Source organism: Gadus morhua, chromosome 4 (genome assembly GCF_902167405.1).
Source record: "Gadus morhua chromosome 4, gadMor3.0, whole genome shotgun sequence".
Taxonomy (NCBI): domain Eukaryota; kingdom Metazoa; phylum Chordata; class Actinopteri; order Gadiformes; family Gadidae; genus Gadus; species Gadus morhua.
This window is the reverse complement of record NC_044051.1, coordinates 41311361-41330045: the sequence shown is the minus strand read 5'-3', so window position 1 is coordinate 41330045 and position 18685 is coordinate 41311361. Positions and strand designations below refer to the sequence as shown.

Below are 18685 nucleotides of genomic sequence, written 5' to 3'. Positions count from 1 at the left end.
GATTTATTAAGACCTCAGCATCTGCCGTTGTACTTTCCACCGAGTGCCCCCAGGGTTGCTAATTGATCGAAGGCTGCACACAAAGTAGGGCTGATATATTGAGGTGTGATGTGTTCCTACACTTCGAATTCCTGTTCATATTCTTATCAGGTTAGACTACTTGTTTCAAGAGCCACTTTCATGTAGCCTACCAGGGGAACAGCGTTACCCTGCCCTGCTACACGCAAGGAGCAGATCCGTGATTGTGACGTTATGAGCGCCCCCCTGTGGTCGTCACGCTGTCCTGAAAAGGTTATATTGCCACTTTTCTTCTGATAGAAGCACGGAGTTTGTCAACAAGGTAGAGGGATCGTTCGGCAACGAATGGGGGGCAAAAATTGCCTTCATTAACTTGTCTCGAATGGAAACTTAACTTTGAACCGCTGACCGGAATCTGTAGAATAAGTTTAATGCTCCATAATTTTTTTTGCCGAAATATTTATTCTTACAAATAATAATACCATTTGTGGCATAACACATAGACCTATTTGATCATGGATTGAAAGGTAGTATAGCTTGTATCATTGACTAATGCAAATCTGTTCGTATGTAAAATAAATTCAAGAAAACATAAAAAATGTAGAGGTAACATGTATTTGTATAATCTATTCATTAACTCTATTCACATACAGTAAGTGCAGACTCGGACATGATATTGTGTATTGAACATAAAGGCTTTTGTAACTTCTCGAGGTCGTTCTAGAACTCGCCACAATGAACCCCAACAGTAAACTCTCCCCCACCCCACCCCACGCATCTAAAATAAATAGCTACAATTGTTGTAAATTATTTCTGAAGCGCAGTTGTGTTATATATATGTAGCCTATATGTTGTTTCACCCTGGTTACATATATATATATGACTATTTTTATTTATTTTATTATTATTACTTTTTATGTCGAATAAGAAGTATTAAATTATTGTTATCTGCAACATGAATACCATTTACCTATTTATTTTTTGATGCGTTTTTCATTTCCCTCTGCCCTTACCGGGATGTCGATGTTATAAAAGCCGGAAAACGTCAACCTTCACGTTATTGGTCAACGTGAGTTCATGCGGGTCACACTGAGCCGCAGCACGTGTGATTTTTCATAGGCATATAAACATAGAAGCCGCATTGGTCTTTGGACGTACGCAAACGTCGCCGCCATATTGGAGAGGGCAAGACTGACCTGCAGACACACAATTCAACGTGCGAGTTTCCGTGTTCTGGATTCAAAGCACTGTTACGTTTACAACTGATTAATGTAATGTAATGTAATGAAAAAAACGCATTCGACCGTTTACTTATATTTGTTTACAGTTCAGTCTTGGCCTCTCCAATATGGCGGCGACTATGACGGTCGAATCAATGCGGTCATATCATTGGTTTCCAACCCCGGAAGTATTCGTGAGCGTCATCACCTTTGAGGGCAGACTCACTGGAAGTTGCAGCAGCTGAGACAACATCAACAACAACAACAACAACAACAACAACAACAACAACAACAACAACAACAACAGCAAAGAGGAGCGCACATTTATACTTTAGCCGGACAATTAATTCCAAAGTAGACTGAGTATCCCCGCCCTTTCTGCCGGCTATTTTAGTTCGCCCTGCAGAAGGGTCTGAAAAAGACCAATACATTTATTCTGGTTGCCATACATTTTTGCGGGAGCCAATCACCAAACAGGCTTTTCCCCTGGCGCGCTATTGGCTGGTTTAACGCAATGACGATAGGGAAGTGAGGGCGTCATTTGAACTAGGCCCATTAATCAAGCCTCTTGTGCTGAAGAAAATGACAGCAGCTTCCCCAGACCAACGAGCAATCTACGATTGAGCTTGGTCTTGTAATAGCCAGGCTTTCCCCGTAGCAGAACGTGTTCCTAGTAAACACGTGACGTAACGAGGCCGCGGGGGAGGAGGAGGACCAACTGTGACAGAGTGACGCTGGAGGTTACAAGACGTCCATAAGTATCCGTGCCCTCAACCGCCCCGTCCGGTCTATCGACTACTTTCTATTTTTGGTGTTCTTTTTAAAAGGTATCCACTTTGTATCTTAAATGGCGCTGGTGACCGCGACCAGCCGACTGCTCCGCCTCACGATACGGGTCAGTCCTCTGCGGACGGCGGCTGTTGCGTCGCCCCGATACACGACGCTCTGCACCCCGGGGAGAACGGATGCTCAGGGGGCATGCTGCGTCCGTCGGAGAGACTTCACCACCTGCACGCAGAGACTCAGGTATGCGTTTTAAATGTGTCCACGCGTCTGTCTGAAGTTAAACCATCTACATGTATATCAAGCTCCACTCGAGAAGATCATGTATGTTGTATCAATGGTTTGTTGACTTAATTGCAGGTTGGCACGGCAGGACATTAGGATAGTATCACTGTAAGTTACTTAACTATGCTTTAAGTGAATGAACAACAGGCCAGGCTTGAATACATCAAGTATACTTTGTTCTCTTGAATTGACAGCAACGCGCAGCTTGTGTAATCGCTTACATAACAATGCAAAGCCGGTGTAGCTGTGTGACTGCCCAAGGTTTCGACCAAGACAAGGTTTCCCCATCCAGCATCGGGTTGGGTAACGCTGGCCACCTGGGTTGAAGGTTGATCTACGCTGTGGTGGTCCGGCCTTCGACGGGCTGACCTCGTCCCTGTGTGTCCACACGTCACTGGAGGAGGGGGGGGGGGGGGGGGGGGGGACAAGGGTGACACCCCCTTACCCCCCCCCCCCCCCTTGGGCCTTGAATGTGCACAGCACGAGTCCAAAAAGCCCAATATGCCAGCTTGAATATCAAAACTATAACATTGCTTGGCTGTGAGTGAGATGTTTTCTGCCCTTGCAGGTCAAAATGGAGTGTAGGTTCATTGCACATTCAATATTTACCCTTTATACTAGGCCACAACGATAAGAAGATGCGTTTGTTTTCCGTTCGATACAGTGTATCACAGGACACGAGCAAAATGTCAGAATGGATGACGTTGAACCAAGTGTGTGAAATGATGCATTTCTTGGGACTGTCAGGTCTACTGGTGTCACCGGAAGGTATTCAGAAAGCCAATCCATGACCGGGGGTCTCCTAGTTGTGGCTCCTAAGGCAGGACCTCCACTCGTCCGTGTCTCCCCTCACATCCCAACCATTGAGGGGATGCAGTAAACTGTCATAAGAGAACCCCCCCCCCCCCCCCCCCCCAACACTGAACCACAGGGACAAATCCATCGCAGTTAAAATGTTGTTATTTGATTTGGATCCTAAGGTGGTGAAATAAACATCAGAGCATTGGCTGTACATATCCGATTGCCTCTGATATCGCGGGTACCTCATTTTGTCTGATCGATTAATCCTTAAGTAATTGGAAGTGCAAATAACGTAGATTTGCTTCTGAATGTTGCAGTTTGATCTCGTATATGGTTCATGGATCATTATAATGGGAATCGTTTTTAGATTGCACTTTGGAATCTGGTAGTATTGTATTGTCCTTACACATGACGAAATTAAGCATTCAAAGTTAACTCGTCGTTCTTATTTCACATTCATGTGTACACAATCTGTTCTTTCCCACAATACAAACGACGAGCCATTGAACTCCAGCTGAATAAAGACGTTTGGATTACGGTCTTTGGCTAACGCCCATTTTTGACAGTGCTCCCTGATTCAAGGTGTGTGTGTGTGTGTGTGTGTGTGTGTGTGTGTCCTGAATGAGAAAGCGACTCAAACCAAACCAACACTCATCGTTCCAAAAATACTGCCACTGCTTGTCACGATATCGAGGTGGGATGGTCGGTTCAAAGAGAAAGCGTCCTTCCAGTGCACCGAGACGAATGGCTGTGATCCGGCGCAGGCTGGAGAACCTTAACTGTGCGGTAGCAGTCGAGGGAAGGCCGAGGTCCATCGGGTTCCTTCCTGTGATATGGCCTCGCATGAACCACCGCTGCAGTGTGGAAACGTGTGTGTGATCATAGAGAGTCCAGAACCGTGGTCAGAGAGGGTGTCATGTGGCGCGTTGTAGGTAAATCATTGTTGTTTAGTATGGCGCTTCATTCAAATAAAGTATAAACAGTTATTGTCTCATAAATGGCTTCGCAGGCCCACATTATACGACATCCCCTAAACCTGAAGGCTCCTACACACCGGCCCAACTGTTGGCCATTTGAAACGTTTGGGGAGACTCAAGACGAGTTCGGGAACCAATCTTGTTCCTTGTGTGAAGCTGTGTTGGAAGATTTTGGAACTGCGAGGACGGTGTCCGGTCCGATTCGACATGCAAAGTCAGATGGTAAGCAGTAAAAAAAAAAGAAGTGTACTGAAAGGACCCGGATGGTGTACTCAAAACGGTCAAATTGCGAAGTGTGGATCGCTGTACACTTTTCGTACTCAACGGCAGCCATCTTAGCTACGTAGCGGAAGCGGGCTGAGCCAAAGTCTGCGCATTTTCCACATAGCCTGCATTAATAGTCATTTTGTAGTTTTTATAGCTTTTTATAGCTGCTAGGTGTAAAGAGTTCACCGTTCAAAGCGGGATGTTTAGTGCGGGGGAGGAGCCGCGGTGGCAGTCGGGAGAATTCGATTTGGAGCAACACTGACATCTGAAAATTAGCGCACTTAGTGAGTACGGATAGTGTACTACGTTTAAGTGTACTCATGGAAGCATGGATATTTGAACACGGCACTATTATGGGATTGCCTCCATCCTCCTCCCCAACCGGCCTTCGCAGAGCAGCATCCCAGTCGTCGTGGTAACCCCGTGTGACCGCCGCTGTGCCCCTGCAGGTCGGACAACAAGGTGACGGTCCACTTCGTGAACCGAGACGGGGAGAAGATCACAGCGAAGGGGTCGCCCGGAGACTCTCTGCTGGACCTGGTCATCAACGAGGACCTGGACTTTGACGGCTTCGGTACGCATGCACGAGGACACACACACACACACACACACACACACACACACACACACACACACACACACACACACACACACACACACACACACACACACACACACTTCTTTGTTGTTGTTAGCATGACGGTAGCATTAGCTTTTCACAGCACTGAATGGAAAAACAAGTCCAACTTATTATTACCGTGGCTGTTGGACCATCAAATCCACGTTTTAAAAGGGTTCTGGGTTCGAAGCTGCGCAGTCTACCCTCCCCTTACCTGCTCCTGCTCGACACGCGCCTCACGTTGATCACACGTAGCTCCAGATGAAGCAGTCTGGCCCCACGGGGCCGTCCTCTTAACGTGAAGGGGGCCGTCTTGCAGGTGCGTGCGAGGGGACCCTGGCCTGCTCCACGTGCCACCTGGTCTTCAGCGAGGAGGTCTACGAGAAGCTGGGCCCCGTCACGGACGAGGAGATGGACATGCTGGACCTGGCGTACGGACTCACCGACACGTAAGGAGGCCACTCGCTCGCTCACTCACTCACTCCTTCCTTCCCTCCTTCCTTCCTATTAGAATGCAACACGTAAAATGTCCTTCACACGGTAAAACCGACACGGTTTGGAGACCATGACAGACTTCAACGTACCGTAATCTTAGACTATAGCGGTAGAGAAGTATGGAATAAAGTCTGTTGTCCGTCGCCGACCCAGTAGATTAAAATAAGAAGGAGGCTAATTTTGTATCACTTTACCTTTAGGAATGCTCTAGAGCCCGTGTTACTTCCACCGTTGTGATGAAGACTCTTTGTCTTCGTCTATCCACTCGTGTTCCCGGTGTTAGTCTGCCTGGGTGTTGTCTGAGCGCTCAGTACGGTAACATCATCCACATGGCGCTCCCGCTTAACGCTCTTTACAAATAAACAGAACTTAATACTCAATCCGCTCCCTCCCTCCCTCCCCCCCTGTCTCTCCCCTCCCCTTCCTCCCTCCCTGTCTCTCCCCTCCCTCCCTCCCTCACCCCCCTGTCTCTCCCCTCCCTCCCTCCCTGTCTCTCCCCTCCCTCCCTCCCTCACCCCCCTGTCTCTCCCCTCCCTCCCTCCCTCACCCCCCTGTCTCTGCCCTCCCTCCCTCCCCCCTGTCTCTCCCCTCCCCTTCCTCCCTCCCTGTCTCTCCCCTCCCTCCCTCCCTCACCCCCCTGTCTCTCCCCTCCCTCCCTCCCTCACCCCCCTGTCTCTGCCCTTCCTCACCCCCCTTTCTCTGCCCTCTCTCCCTCCCTCACCCCCATCTCTCCCCTCCCTCCCTCACTCTCCCCTCTCTCTCTCCCTCCCTCCCCCCTCTCTCCCTCCCTCCCTCCCTCTCCCCTCCCTCCCTCCCTCCCTCCCTCCCTCCCCCCCTCTCCCCTCCCTCCCTCCCTCCCTCCCTCCCTCCCTCCCTCTCCCCTCCCTCCCTCCCTCCCTCCCTCCCCCCCTCTCCCCTCCCTCCCTCCCTCCCCCCCTCTCCCCTCCCTCCCTCCCTCCCCTGTCCCTCCCCCCTCACCAGGTCTCGTCTGGGCTGCCAGGTCTGCCTGACCAGGGCGCTGGAGGGCATGGAGGCGCGGGTCCCCGAGAGCGTGGCGGACATCCGACAGACCCAGGACAGCTCCTCCTAATGGCTCGTTAACGATCCCCGTCGCCGTGGGTAACGGGGTCGACGGGGGCGTTGCTCACCGTCCTCTCGTGAACGACAGCTCTGGTCAACCGCTATAGCCGTTGAAATGTATTCATAACTTCGAAAGCTAGCAGAAAGTGATTTTTACCAGGTAGAAGAGAAATGTATATATATATATATACATACATATATATAACTAAATAATCATATTTGTATTGCTTCACAAAAGCCTTTTACGAATTGTGTACTGTATGTTAAATCGCGTTGCTAGGCGACGAGCCACGCGATTCAACCACCACACTAACATGTTTTTTCTTTTTATCCACTCTGTGTACTTAGTAGTTTGATCTTTATTGTCACAGGAGTTAATATTTTTAATCAAGTGTATTTAACCATCACAAGTTGGACACGTTTCGACACCATGTAATAAATTGTCTCACCTTTCTAATCCTGTGTCATCGGTTCGCCCGGACAAAAACCTTGGGAAGGGTAGTTTGCAACAAAGTTTATTTTAGTTTAGTAAAACAAGACACGCTTGGCCTTAGGAAAGTGTAACATTTTCGGGGGGGGGGGGGGGGGGGGGGGCAAGTCAGTCATACACAAATATGTCTTGATTATTTATTTAGTCACAATGGGAATGACGATGAAGTAACTTAATGTTGGCAAGTAAAAAAAATAAGCAAGCAAGGGTTGTGTGTTGCGATGTAGAACCCAAGTAAAGCGGTTCACATTTTCACAGGTTAGATCACATTCACTTAGTTGTGTAAGTTGTGTACTTCCTTACAGACCTTACTGAATACTGAGCAGAAATACTATTTTGTGGTTCATCATATCCTTGTCAAGGCATGCCGACTACTGCTACATGCCTAACTTACTTCGAAACTAACCAAAGAAAACCTGCAGTAAGTCCTAGTCATCACGGTGGAAATATGTATTTAATTTACCAATAACTTGCGGATGTAAGCACAAAACAAGTCCTCATAATCTATACGTCTGCAGATTGTACCACTCTTCTAGTAAACCTAGCTCTACATTGCACTTTTGTTGGCTTAGACTCGCTGAGGTACATGAATAGCAAAGAATTCATCTTAATCCCTGCTCGCGTAAATATTTTATTGCTCTACATGTTTTATAAACCGAAGTGATTAAAATAATCGCTATACATTCATAGGGTATCATTTTACGATGAAAGGCGTAAGCGAGTGCAATTGATCAATCGGAATCACACAAAATAAGCGTTTTACGCTACAGGGAAAGTAAAGGTACCTGTTGGGGATCTCCTAAGCTGTAAGAAGAGGCCTACAGCCCTAATACTGTATCTAAAGTGCATCTTAAGTCTAAATTCACCCCTTTGCCATTTGTGATCATAATGAGGACCAAACAGTGTTAACAAACGCGTACCGCTGTGTTTCAAGTTATCTGCCAAAATAAACTCCACTTAGGTAAAGACAAAAATTCCATTTGCATATTTAAGGCAAAATAAGGAAAACAGTTTGGAAGCCCAACTGTGGGTAAGTAACAGCTGGAGGTTTTCGTTGAAGAATGACAAGAATTAGTGTCCGTTAGTTTTCCACTCCCCTGTACTGATAGTGGAATACTTTTTTGTCCGTTTTTTTTGGCTTGCATTCTGCTTTAGTTTTAATGTTGCAGCCTTTTTTCTGACATCCCAAAAAGCTGAAGGTCTTTCTTTGCTCAACGACCTCGGTTCAAGGTTTAGTTTCACACCAAAGGAACAAATATTAACACTGATGTTCTCCCGTACAGACCAGTAAGCGGTTAACAATATCATTCCAACTCCTGGGGAATCAGGGACCAGAGCTTATTCATAGTTATTAAAAAAGAACGGCATAACAAGTCATTGTTTTCTAGTGAGGGGATTTTCAGACACAAAACTCACGGTGTAACAAAGTGAGCTGACTGCCATCTAGTGGAGAAAGCTTGTTTGGCTGGTTCAACATATAAAATAATATTGCAACACCAAATTCATGTTTTCCCAATGCTAGGGCCGTTTTTTTCTTGGTTTCCATTGCGGCAGTTGAAGTCTTGTTGATTCTGTGCTATATTCTCTTGAAAATAACACGTAAGAGAAATATATTAAGTTCTTTAACACAGTTCTTATTTCCATTTAAAACATTTCCCCATCGTTGTTTACTCCCTTTGAAGGGAACCGAACTGATTCGTCTCTTGTCACTCTTCCTTGTATCAGTTCCTCTGGTAGCATGCATCAAAATAAGTCGTTCTTTCTTTACAGATGAAGTTCTTTACATACAAACTTGTTTTACACTCGGAGCCGCTTCGGATAGGTCATCGAAACTTCCGTTAGCGTAAACCAGAGGTCTCGACAAAACCGAAATCCAAATAGCGTGAATAAAAAAGAACACTTCACCCACTAGAGGTTTCGGACTAATCGCACACAACGTCTGCGTTTCCGTCATCTGCGTTCATTTCATCAAGTTTAAAATCACATTGAGCTGCAGGAAGTACTGAACAGGAAGTTTGGCGAGGTTTGCTATGGTCAGTTTCCTCCGCGTCATTTAATTCTTCCAACGTTGTGGCCGGCCCTCGCTCGGGGTAAACGGCGTGAAGGTCAAACGTACGACTCCTCGGAGAAGCGCAGCTGGTTGAAGTCGCGCTCCGCCATGACGCTGCTGTGCCTCCTCCGACGCCACTGGCCCTGCCCCCTCCCCGGGGCCGGCGCCCCCTGCTGGCCGCTCTGGGGCTCGCAGTTCTCCGAGGGGCGGGGGCGTGTCTGGTCCCCCCCCTCGCAGTCCGCCTTGGACACCCTGAGCCCCGGCGTGCGGAGCGCCTCCCTTAACACACCCTGAGGTCCCGGCCGCTGTCCCGCGGCGGCGGCGGCGGCGGCGGGGGTCTCGGCCCCCTGATGAGGATGAAAAAGAAGAGTAGGGTCCTGGGGGAGCCCCGGCTCGGAGGACCTACGGGGCTTCCCCTCAGTCGGAGGGGGCTCCGTCACCTTGACGACGGCGTGGCTGGACCGCCGGTGCCGGAAGAGGGAGAGAGTGGCCCCGGGCTGGTGCACGAGGTGCTGTGGCGGCGACGACACGGCGACGTCACTTCCTGCGCCGGGGGCGGTCCTGGGGAAGTGGAGGCTGCCGGTGGAGCGGTGGTGGGCGGGGGCGGGGGGCTTGGCGGCCGCCCACTTTCCCGGTCCGTCCTTGTCCGGGCCGTACTGAAGGCCCCGGGGCCCGGGGCGCCTCTGTAGAGGGCAGCAGCGATTACTCAAACGATTCTATGCGCGTTTGAAAACACGATGCATTTGTTCCGCATTTCTCTCCGAAAAACACACTTTGTAACTTCACATTTTCTAATTTCCCCGTTAAAGAAATGTTCTCATAATCTATACTTGTGCAGATACGTGTTCAAATAAAATTAATTCAGATCGAAAATTATGTTAAAAAATGGTATCCGGCTGTTCTATGACATTTAACGGATAAAAAAAAATAAGAAAATAATTAAGGATTATATTCGTTTTTGGATCGTTGAATCAAAATCAGATTCATCGCACAGCCCTACTAAAGGTTTAGTTATGGTTTGACGCAGCACAAAGGGGTGTACGGACCCCTTACGTACGCCTCCCAAAAATGGTATCCTTGCGGCGGGCAGGCAGCGAGGGCTGTGATTGGTCCGCTTGCTAAAACCCGACGCAGAACCAAAACAGGTTTGCGACTGCGTCGAGGCGTCTGTGTCGTCATCCAACCCGTAACGGGGCCTTGAGAAGGGGGGGGGGTCAGGAACATAACGGGGCCTTGAGGCGGGGGGGGGGGGGGGGGGGGGGGTCAGGAACATAACGGGGCGTTTAGGCGGGGGGGGGGGGGGGGGTCAGGAACATAACGGGGCCTTGAGGCGGGGGGGGGGGGGGGGGGGGTCAGGAACATAACGGGGCCTTGAGGCGGGAGGGGTTATGGACGTAACGGGTGCAGCCACTCACCCGCTCCTCCTCGTCGCCCCCCGGGGTCTCGGGGTGGTCCTGCTGCGTCAGAGACAGCCGCCGCGCCTCCTTCAGCCAGGAGTTGGGGTGCAGCCCCCGGCTGTTGCCCCTCAGCGTCCCCCAGAGGAGGGGCTCTCTGGGGGGCGGGGGGGAGCCCCTGGCCGGGCGCCCCCCCGCCCAGTCGCGGAGGGTCTCGAGGGGGGAGCGGGGCGGGGTCCTCGGGGGGGTGGACGGCGCGGCGTGTTCCGGAGCGGACCCCCGCTGGTCCTGAGGCTCCTCCTCTTCCTCCCGCGCGTCGCACACCGTCAGCTTCGCCGCGTACGCCACGGCCGGCTCGGACTGGCGGCGCCGGCCGTGACCGGGGGACCAGGGGGGGTCCAGGGCGGCGGCGGCGGCGGCGGCATCGTCCCCCAGGGCGGGGGTCCTGGCGTCGCCGTCGGGGTCCAGGTCGCTCAGCGTCAGGACGGAGTCCAGGCTGCCGCGCGGCGGGCGGTGGTGGCGGCGGTGGACGGGGCGGTGGCGGTGGCGGGAGAGGGCCGGCGAGCCCTCGCTGCTGACGCCGTCGTCGTCCAGCTCGTTCTCCAGACTGTCGTAGGAGGAGTCGGTCATGTGGCACGACCACGACTCTTCTGGTGTGTCGGATCGGCGGGGGGGGGGCGGGGGGGGTCGAGGGAGGGAGAGGGAGAGACGGTGGACGGTTGAAACGAGATCTGAGGCGTTTGTCGAGGACAACGTCAAGATTTTGGGGGGTTTCAAACGAAGAACGTTGATGTTGTTCGTGTGTGTGTGTGTGTGTGTGTGTGTGTGTGTGTGTGTGTGTGTGTGTGTGTGTGTGTGTGTGTGTGTGTGTGTGTGTGTGTGTGTGTGTGTGTGTGTGTGTGCGCGCGAGTACCTGATGGAGTTTCCTCATCGCGTCGTTGCGGAGGTCCTCCGAACACAGAGCTTGGGTCCGTCTCCATGATCTGCTTGCAGTGGTCTATCATGAACCGGACCAGGTCACACACCTGGTGAGGAGGTGGTTAGTTACTGGTTAGTTCCTGGCTAGTTACTGGTGAGTTGTGGGCTCGAACCCCACAGTCGACCTGTGGGCATCCTTGAGCGAGAGGTCCTGTATCTGCTCATTGATGACATGATTCTGGATTCACTTTTACTTGTAGGTCGCTTTGTATAAGAGAGTCTTGATGCGCATTACCTTCAGGATTGAGAAATATAGCATCAAGTTATTTGAATCAACTGAGCCAGAATGTCCACCTTTCTGGGAACAGTATTCCAGAGGAGCATGTGGTTCAAAGATAGAAACGGCTGAACGGTAACAGTAGAAATCAGCTCGTTGTGAGTTGCGACAGTGTCCCGGTAGATAGCTGCACCGATGGGTGGGTGGTGCTGGCGAACTCTGCTACAATCTGTAGCTAGCGTTCTGTTAAAGGGTCATGGTTCCCAACTTCCCTGGCTCCTGCACCGCCAACACCCTCATGTTCCTTAGAACTCTTTGAAAGTCTCCTAGAGAGCCCGCTATGAGCCTTACATACACTGGATAGGGACGGTTTCGATTGTTGTTTGGTGACTTTTACTAGTCCGTTGATTTGCCACCCTAGGACATTTATCAATTGTACAAGGGCTAACTATCGTTACTATACTATTGCTATACCATTCTAAGTACTGTTTCTATGGCACAGGTGTAGGAATTATGTGTATTGTTATGTTGTGTGTATCATTCTCCCTGTTAGCTTTACCAACTGTACTCATCCAACCCCAAACGGCCATCATACTAACAGATAATTCGTAACTAATATTTTTTTTTGTTACGAGTCGATTTGAAACATATATTGTGAACATGCTGTTTCGTGTAGGTTCTCTTAAATCGAAAAAAAAAACGGGTCATTTGTGACATCACAACCGTCACGCCTTGCCCCTCCCCCCTTCCATGGGGGGGGGGGGGGGGGGGGGGGGGGGGGCGGGGGGGTATCGTCTCACCGTCTTGGCCCCTCGGCCCTCCTGCTCGGGGCTGGAGGGGCCCGGGGCCCAGAGCATGCTGGGAGCGATGCACACCGACAGGTTGAAGCTGGTCATCTGGTTGTGGTCCGCGTTGCCCTGGATACCGTGCAGCAGCGCCGCCACGTAGCGCAGTAGCACGGCGTTAGCCGCGGGCAGCCGGCCAATCAGACTGCGCGGGGGGGGGAGAAAGGGGGAGGGGAGATGGAGAGTAAGGGACGGGGTGGCGACGAGAGAGAGAGAGGGAGGAAGGGTTTTTCAGTTTAATGAAGGAAGATTAAAAAATCTAAATTAAATTAAAGGTGACATATTACAGCTCAGTTGTTTTGAAAATCTGCCTTTTCTGACATCACAAGTGGGCGCGTCCACCTAGATGTGTGACGGACAGATGAGCACCGTTTGGTACGGTCCACTGGGTAGGCTGGTAGACTGATCTATCCAGCACACATCTAGGTGGACACGCCCACTTGTGATGTCAGAAAGGGGCAGATTTTCACAACGGCTTGTAACGGCTAATCACACTCACACCTGGTGGCATAATATTTCCCCTTTAAGGTCATTATTTCCACCTGAGTGCCTCTTAATGTAGCTCATGCAGTCCGACCCGTACACTCTGGGGCGGACAGCTCTCACCTCTGTATGGCTTTGACCTGCTCCTCTTCCTCCTTCTCTTCCTCCTCCTCCTCCTCCACCACCTCCGCCCAATCCTCGTAGAGCTCCGAGCACAGCAGGCTGCCGGGGATGTTGCGCAAAAAGTCCTGCATGTACACACGCACACGCACACACACACACGCACACACACACACACACAGTGACATATCCACACACACACACACACACACTTGCGCTCACTTGTGACTCATACTTCCATGTATTCTTTTTTTAATGAGGCGTGCCACTCGACATGTTGCTAGGGGTGATCAACAGAGTGACACGCTGGACAACACAGTAATTAATCACAGCAGAGTCATTATGTACCGATTTTAGGTTTCAAGTATGAACATGTACGTATGTCAAAGGAAACCTTGATCATCAAGAAAAGGAAGGGTGCAGGAACGGTTTAACTTGGAATCGTGCTCACGCTTTTGCCAGTATATCGCACGCACGCACGCACGCACGCACGCACACACACACACACGCTATGGTTTCGCGTGTGTGTGTGTACAGTGTACAGTGTACAGTGACGACTGTATTAATTAAAGCCAATGTAGTGGTGTAGAGTGTAGCCTAATGTAACTAAGCAAGTCTTGTTAACCTAATTGATTGATGAGTTTCCACTCATCATTGTGGTCTCGTCAGGTATCCTGGGTTCAATTTACCTGGCCCATGGTTATTTGGTGGATATTTTGAAACAAATGTGATTGACCTTAATTACAAATAATATTCAAGACAAATGGGATTGAAATGTGATTTCTAGCTCGGTATTCCCTAGTGTCTGTGTGTATCTTTACTCGTTTCTTCAGGGTTCTATAGACTGACACTGGTATCTTTAAAGCTTGCTAGTTGGCTACAGTAAACAGCTAAAGAAAGCATTCCCTGTACGCGAATAACGCGAATGGCTAGTTAAACACACTGACGCTAAATCGCCTGACATATCATTCTGATCCACACCCTTGTTTCGGCACCTCCTGCTAGCTGTCTTCCGATCATCCCGTGCAGATTACAAATGTTACAAAACCACAAGGATTACATTAACAATGTAATCGAGACACCTGTTTTATCTTAGTCGCTACGGGCGCCAGCTAGCCCGTTGCTACGCGGCTCTATTGGATTACCATAGATTAGATTGTGTTGACACAGATAGGGGTCAGGCCCAACGCCTTCCATACTGATCCATGCAGAAGTGGCGTGGACCTAGGCGTGCACGGCGATCTGAATGTCTGCCGTAGGTTGGTGACACTTCACCTGTCTCTGCGGAGCTCCGATCAAAGTGATCGCTGGGTGAAGTAGCGCGGAACGGGCGGAACGGTTTGTTTTGTCAGGACTAAAATGAATGCCTCCGGCAAAATTGAAACCTCGTCTTCAGTGGGTTGTGATAGACGAGCTGCTTCTCAGCTGTAACGTTTCAATGACTTTCATGATCTTTTTCACATCTGTGTCTTTCTTTTTCAATGTAGAAGAAAATCTGTACCTGACAATGGACATGGATTCCCAACGCACTCTACAGCCTAGGCGGCCGCCTAAGCAACGCAAGCCTGACGCCTTAACTACGACGTCCCAAATTTTTTAATAAAGAGTATGTATATATTGTTTTCCTGGTCAATATTATACAAAAGTAAAAAATATTCTAAACACCATTCGATCTTTGTGTAAAGATCAGACTGCAGGGAAACAGTCTGACCGCCGGCATGGAAATGAGCAGAAGTGGTCCACCTGTAAAAGAGTGCCCCCCCCCCCCCCTAACCCTAACCCCCCCCCCCCCCCAACCCCCACCATCTTAACTAACACATTTACAGCGGGGAAACCCTGATGGGGCAGGAGTCCGGTGGAGACACTGTGTTACCTCCTGTCAAAGCTAGGCTAGGCTAGGCTAGGCTAACAGGCTTCGGTTCCCCCGGTCAGGGGGAACCGAAGCCTGTTAGCCTAGCCTAGCCTAGCCTAGCCTAGCCTAGCTTTGATTACAGCGGGGAAACCCTGATGGAGCAGGAGTCCGCTGGAGACACTGTGTTACCTCCTATCAAAGCTAGGCTAACAGGCTTCGGTTCCCCGGGTTAAGGGGAGCACCTTGAACACGCCGGCGATGATGAAGACGTGGTCCCGGGTCAGGGGGAGCTCGCACAGCCCGGCGTCCAGGGAGTCCCGCAACTCCCGGACCGCCCGGGCCCCCGCCGACCGCCGGAAGATCCCCCGCGTCCAAGAGCCCTCGTGGTACAGGAAGAACAGCATGTCCTGTAGGGGGGGGGGGGGGGGGGGGGGGGGGGGGAGAGAGGGGAGAGAGAGGGGGGGGGGGAAGAGAGAGAGAGGGGGAGGAGAGAGAGGGAGAGAGAGAGAGAGAGAGAGAGAGAGAGAGAGAGAGAGAGAGAGAGAGAGAGAGAGAGAGAGAGAGAGAGAGAGACACAGAGACAGACAGAGACAGACAGACAGAGACAGACAGACAGAGACAGAGAGATTAATGACACAGATTCAGACACAGCTCTGAACAGCTCCTCTCAGTTTGTTAGCGGAAATTGAATAAATCAATTATTGCAATAACCACAAATTATACCATGATATACCGACATCATCTGGTCAGGGGACATCAACAAAACATCACATTCCTTTGTTCAAAAACATGATTCAAACCCAATTTTCGTAATGAGGACAAGCATTTATTTAGATTCTCCGCAAGAGTCACAAGTTGTTGCCAATCCAACTAAAGATAAGTAAAATCTGTTTTTGTTTGTGGGGGATTTGAGGGTCAGTCCGTTCTACTCAACATGTATGTATAATAGTTTGATGACTGACTGGACTTCCGAGGGAGGGATAAGCATTTCGGTGACATGTTTCAGTATTCTGAAAGAAAACCTCCATATTAACTCTTACTCCTTGTCTTTTGGGATTTTTTCTTGAATGTTCTTCTCACTCCGGGGACGGTCAACAGACGTACACACCTCGTAGCAGGTAAGAGATCGGGAGTTGCGCTTCGGTTGTCGGAGGCACCGACGACGACCCCGAAGGTATGCCACTAACTCGTGTTCTAGTGTCGACCCTTGGCGCCAACGCCTACCGTGATCGGCTTCGGCAGCGCGTCCTCCAGGCACAGGGAGCTCAGCGGCTGGCCGAAAAGGTCGCCCCGGGGCCCGGCGTTGGAGGCGGGGTCATTGAGCTGGTGGCCGGGGCCTCGCCAGAAGGCCCAGTTGATGAGGGACCGCCGCCTCTTGAAGTGCTTCTGGGAAGGCTCTAAACAAAACATAACAAAGACATAAAAAAAAATCATCGCCCCCATTGCTCAATCGGCTAGTTTTTCCTTAAAAGGGACCTATTATGCTTTTTCGACTTTTATGACCTATAAACGTTGTTATGATGATTGATAGTCATGTTTAACCATACTAAAGTGTCAAATAATGACGCACATGCATTTCGACGTATTCCCTGCTGACAGTCTGAGGTGGCTGTGCAGAGTGCTAAACACTCGGGACAACGTTTGCGATTCACTTGTTCACATTTCTGGGAAATCATCTACGTAGAGGCACTCCTGCCGCGCCCCCGTATGCCTGGTCAAATATGCCCGCGCACGCGCTTCAAGGGAGGTAACCAATCACAACGGAGTTGGGTTGGCAGGAGGGGGGCGAGGGGGCGGAGAAGGACGAAACTGAGCGTTGACAGAGAATGCTGAAAGCGCCCAGATGAGTTTCCCGAAAATCAACATCGTTTTTCGTGCTGTGATTCGTGTCAGGTTGCGCTATAGGAGTCATTAATAAGAAATTAAGACCAGAAAAGTAGCATAATAGGTCCTCTTTAAAGGTGACATATTATACCACCAGGTATGAGTGTGATTAGCCGCTACAAGCTGTTGAAAATCTGCCTCTTATCACATCACAAGTGGGCGTGTCAACCTAGATGTGTGCTGGATAGATCAGTCTACCAGACTACCCAGTGGACCGTAGCAAACGTTGCTCATCTGTCCGTCATACATCTCGGTGGACACGCCCACTTGTGATGTCATAAGAGGCAGATTTTTAAACAGCTTGTAACGGCTGATCACACCGAACACCTGGTGGTACAATATGTCACCTTTAACGATCGTACTAACATCGAAGATAGCGCTTTTCTTCCTCACCGAGGGCAACCTGACCCGGGGCGGTAGCCAGGGGCCGCAGCTTCAGGACAAACTGACACTGCTTCCCCCCGGACGGCGGCTGCAGCTCCGGCAGCAGCAGCGCCCCCTGCCTGTCGCAGGACGTCAGCACCTCCCTGGACGGAGGGTCGCGCATGTGGTGCGCATGGATGCTGAAGGGGAACTCGTGACCTTGATGTCGGGGAGAGAACGTCGTGGGTGAGGTCAGATCGGATGCATGATTGGATATGTTATGAAAATTCCAAGCCGCAAACAATCTATATTTAATTGTTTTTTTACTCACAGCCTGTCTAAGGGCCGACCTAAGGATTACCTTTAGGCTGGCGTTTATTTTAAAAATTTGCAAATGAAGGTAGTTCATGGAATCACTGACCAATTAGAGGATAAGGCGTGTTTTCTCTCTTGGAGATGGCCCACAGCTGGTAGTCCTTCACGTTACCCTGGGACACACACACACACACACACACACACACACACACACACACACACACACATACACACACACACACACACACACACACACACACACACACACACACACACACACACACACACACACCATTTACAAAGACAGAGATGCTGTTTAACGATGAGCAATGAATTGACATGCCATTGATTACAACATGTGAGACCAACAAAAAGACTCACGGCGATCCCAAACTGCTGAAGGGCCAGGCGGACCACCTCATTGGTGGAATCTGAATTGCTGACCGGGAGGGTTTTGGTCTGGGAAAACACAGCAGCAGTAGGGAGCAACAATCTTTTACCAATAGTTAGTTAATAGTTAAAAAATTGTTTATGTCGTCAACCTTCAGGAATCAAAAAACAATGTGTGTTCTCTTACTCTAACTTGCTGTGCAGCTGGTGGACCTTATTGATGACATTATTGAAATCGCAATCGATCGGCATGGACTACAGATACATCCAGGTCATTTGAAGCTATCAGCTGGTTGAAATGTGACACTTTAAAGGTGCTGTCGATGAGATTGGAGATCGATTTTTTATGTGTAATTTGTTAGAAACAACAGAGCAGCCCGTTCACGGTCAGTGAGTGAAAGGAGCCGTCAGAATATCTGGTTCGGGCTGACGACGGCGGACGGATCTCACGTGTGCGAAGGTGTTGATTCCTTTGGCGTGGACGCTGAGCGCCATGGTCTTTGGCTCCTCCCTCTCCTTCTCCTCCTTTATTCGACTGGGAGGGAGACGCGGTGAGGGAGAGACAACAGTGAGGGCAGGATTGACTCCGGCATTCAGGGGTGAGAGAGAATCAGATTGATCTGGTCTCTTCTCTCTCTCTCTCTCTCTCTCTCTCTCTCTCTCTCTCTCTCTCTCTCTCTCTCTCTCTCTCTCTCTCTCTCTCTCTCTCTCTCTCTCTCTCTCTCTCTCTCTCTCTCTCTCTTCCCCTATATGTGGGCT

The 18685-nt window shown here is 50.1% G+C and overlaps 2 protein-coding genes across 2 annotated transcripts in view; one reads left to right on the top strand and one right to left on the bottom strand.

Moving 5' to 3' along the window:
- Positions 1 to 1741: 1741 nt before the first annotated feature.
- Positions 1742 to 7002, top strand: LOC115543091 (adrenodoxin). The gene is made up of 4 exons (XM_030355648.1): positions 1742 to 2264; positions 4801 to 4925; positions 5290 to 5419; positions 6447 to 7002. Exons 1-4 carry the CDS (start codon positions 2086 to 2088, stop codon positions 6553 to 6555), a joined length of 543 nt encoding a protein of 180 aa, XP_030211508.1. The 5' UTR covers positions 1742 to 2085; the 3' UTR covers positions 6556 to 7002.
- A 156-nt stretch (positions 7003 to 7158) lies between these two features.
- The window catches only part of LOC115543055 (rho GTPase-activating protein 20), an 18327-nt gene continuing 6800 nt past the window's right edge, over positions 7159 to 18685 (bottom strand). The window contains exons 6-16 of the mRNA XM_030355603.1: positions 18377 to 18461; positions 17918 to 17995; positions 17643 to 17709; positions 17252 to 17440; positions 16199 to 16371; positions 15217 to 15381; positions 13126 to 13250; positions 12475 to 12664; positions 11393 to 11504; positions 10501 to 11129; positions 7159 to 9768 (exon numbers count right to left, since the gene is read on the bottom strand). Of these exons, the coding sequence (XP_030211463.1) occupies positions 9142 to 9768; positions 10501 to 11129; positions 11393 to 11504; positions 12475 to 12664; positions 13126 to 13250; positions 15217 to 15381; positions 16199 to 16371; positions 17252 to 17440; positions 17643 to 17709; positions 17918 to 17995; positions 18377 to 18461 (2440 nt within the window). The 3' untranslated portion in view covers positions 7159 to 9141. The remainder of the gene's footprint in view (positions 9769 to 10500; positions 11130 to 11392; positions 11505 to 12474; positions 12665 to 13125; positions 13251 to 15216; positions 15382 to 16198; positions 16372 to 17251; positions 17441 to 17642; positions 17710 to 17917; positions 17996 to 18376; positions 18462 to 18685) is intronic.

Coding starts and splice junctions, on each gene's coding strand:
- LOC115543091 (XM_030355648.1), top strand. CDS start 2,086: ATGGCGCTGGTGACCGCGACCAGCCGACTGCTCCGCCTCACGATACGG. Junction 4,926..5,289: donor CCTGGACTTTGACGGCTTCG/GTACGCATGCAC, acceptor GCCGTCTTGCAG/GTGCGTGCGAGGGGACCCTG. Junction 5,420..6,446: donor GCGTACGGACTCACCGACAC/GTAAGGAGGCCA, acceptor CCCCCTCACCAG/GTCTCGTCTGGGCTGCCAGG.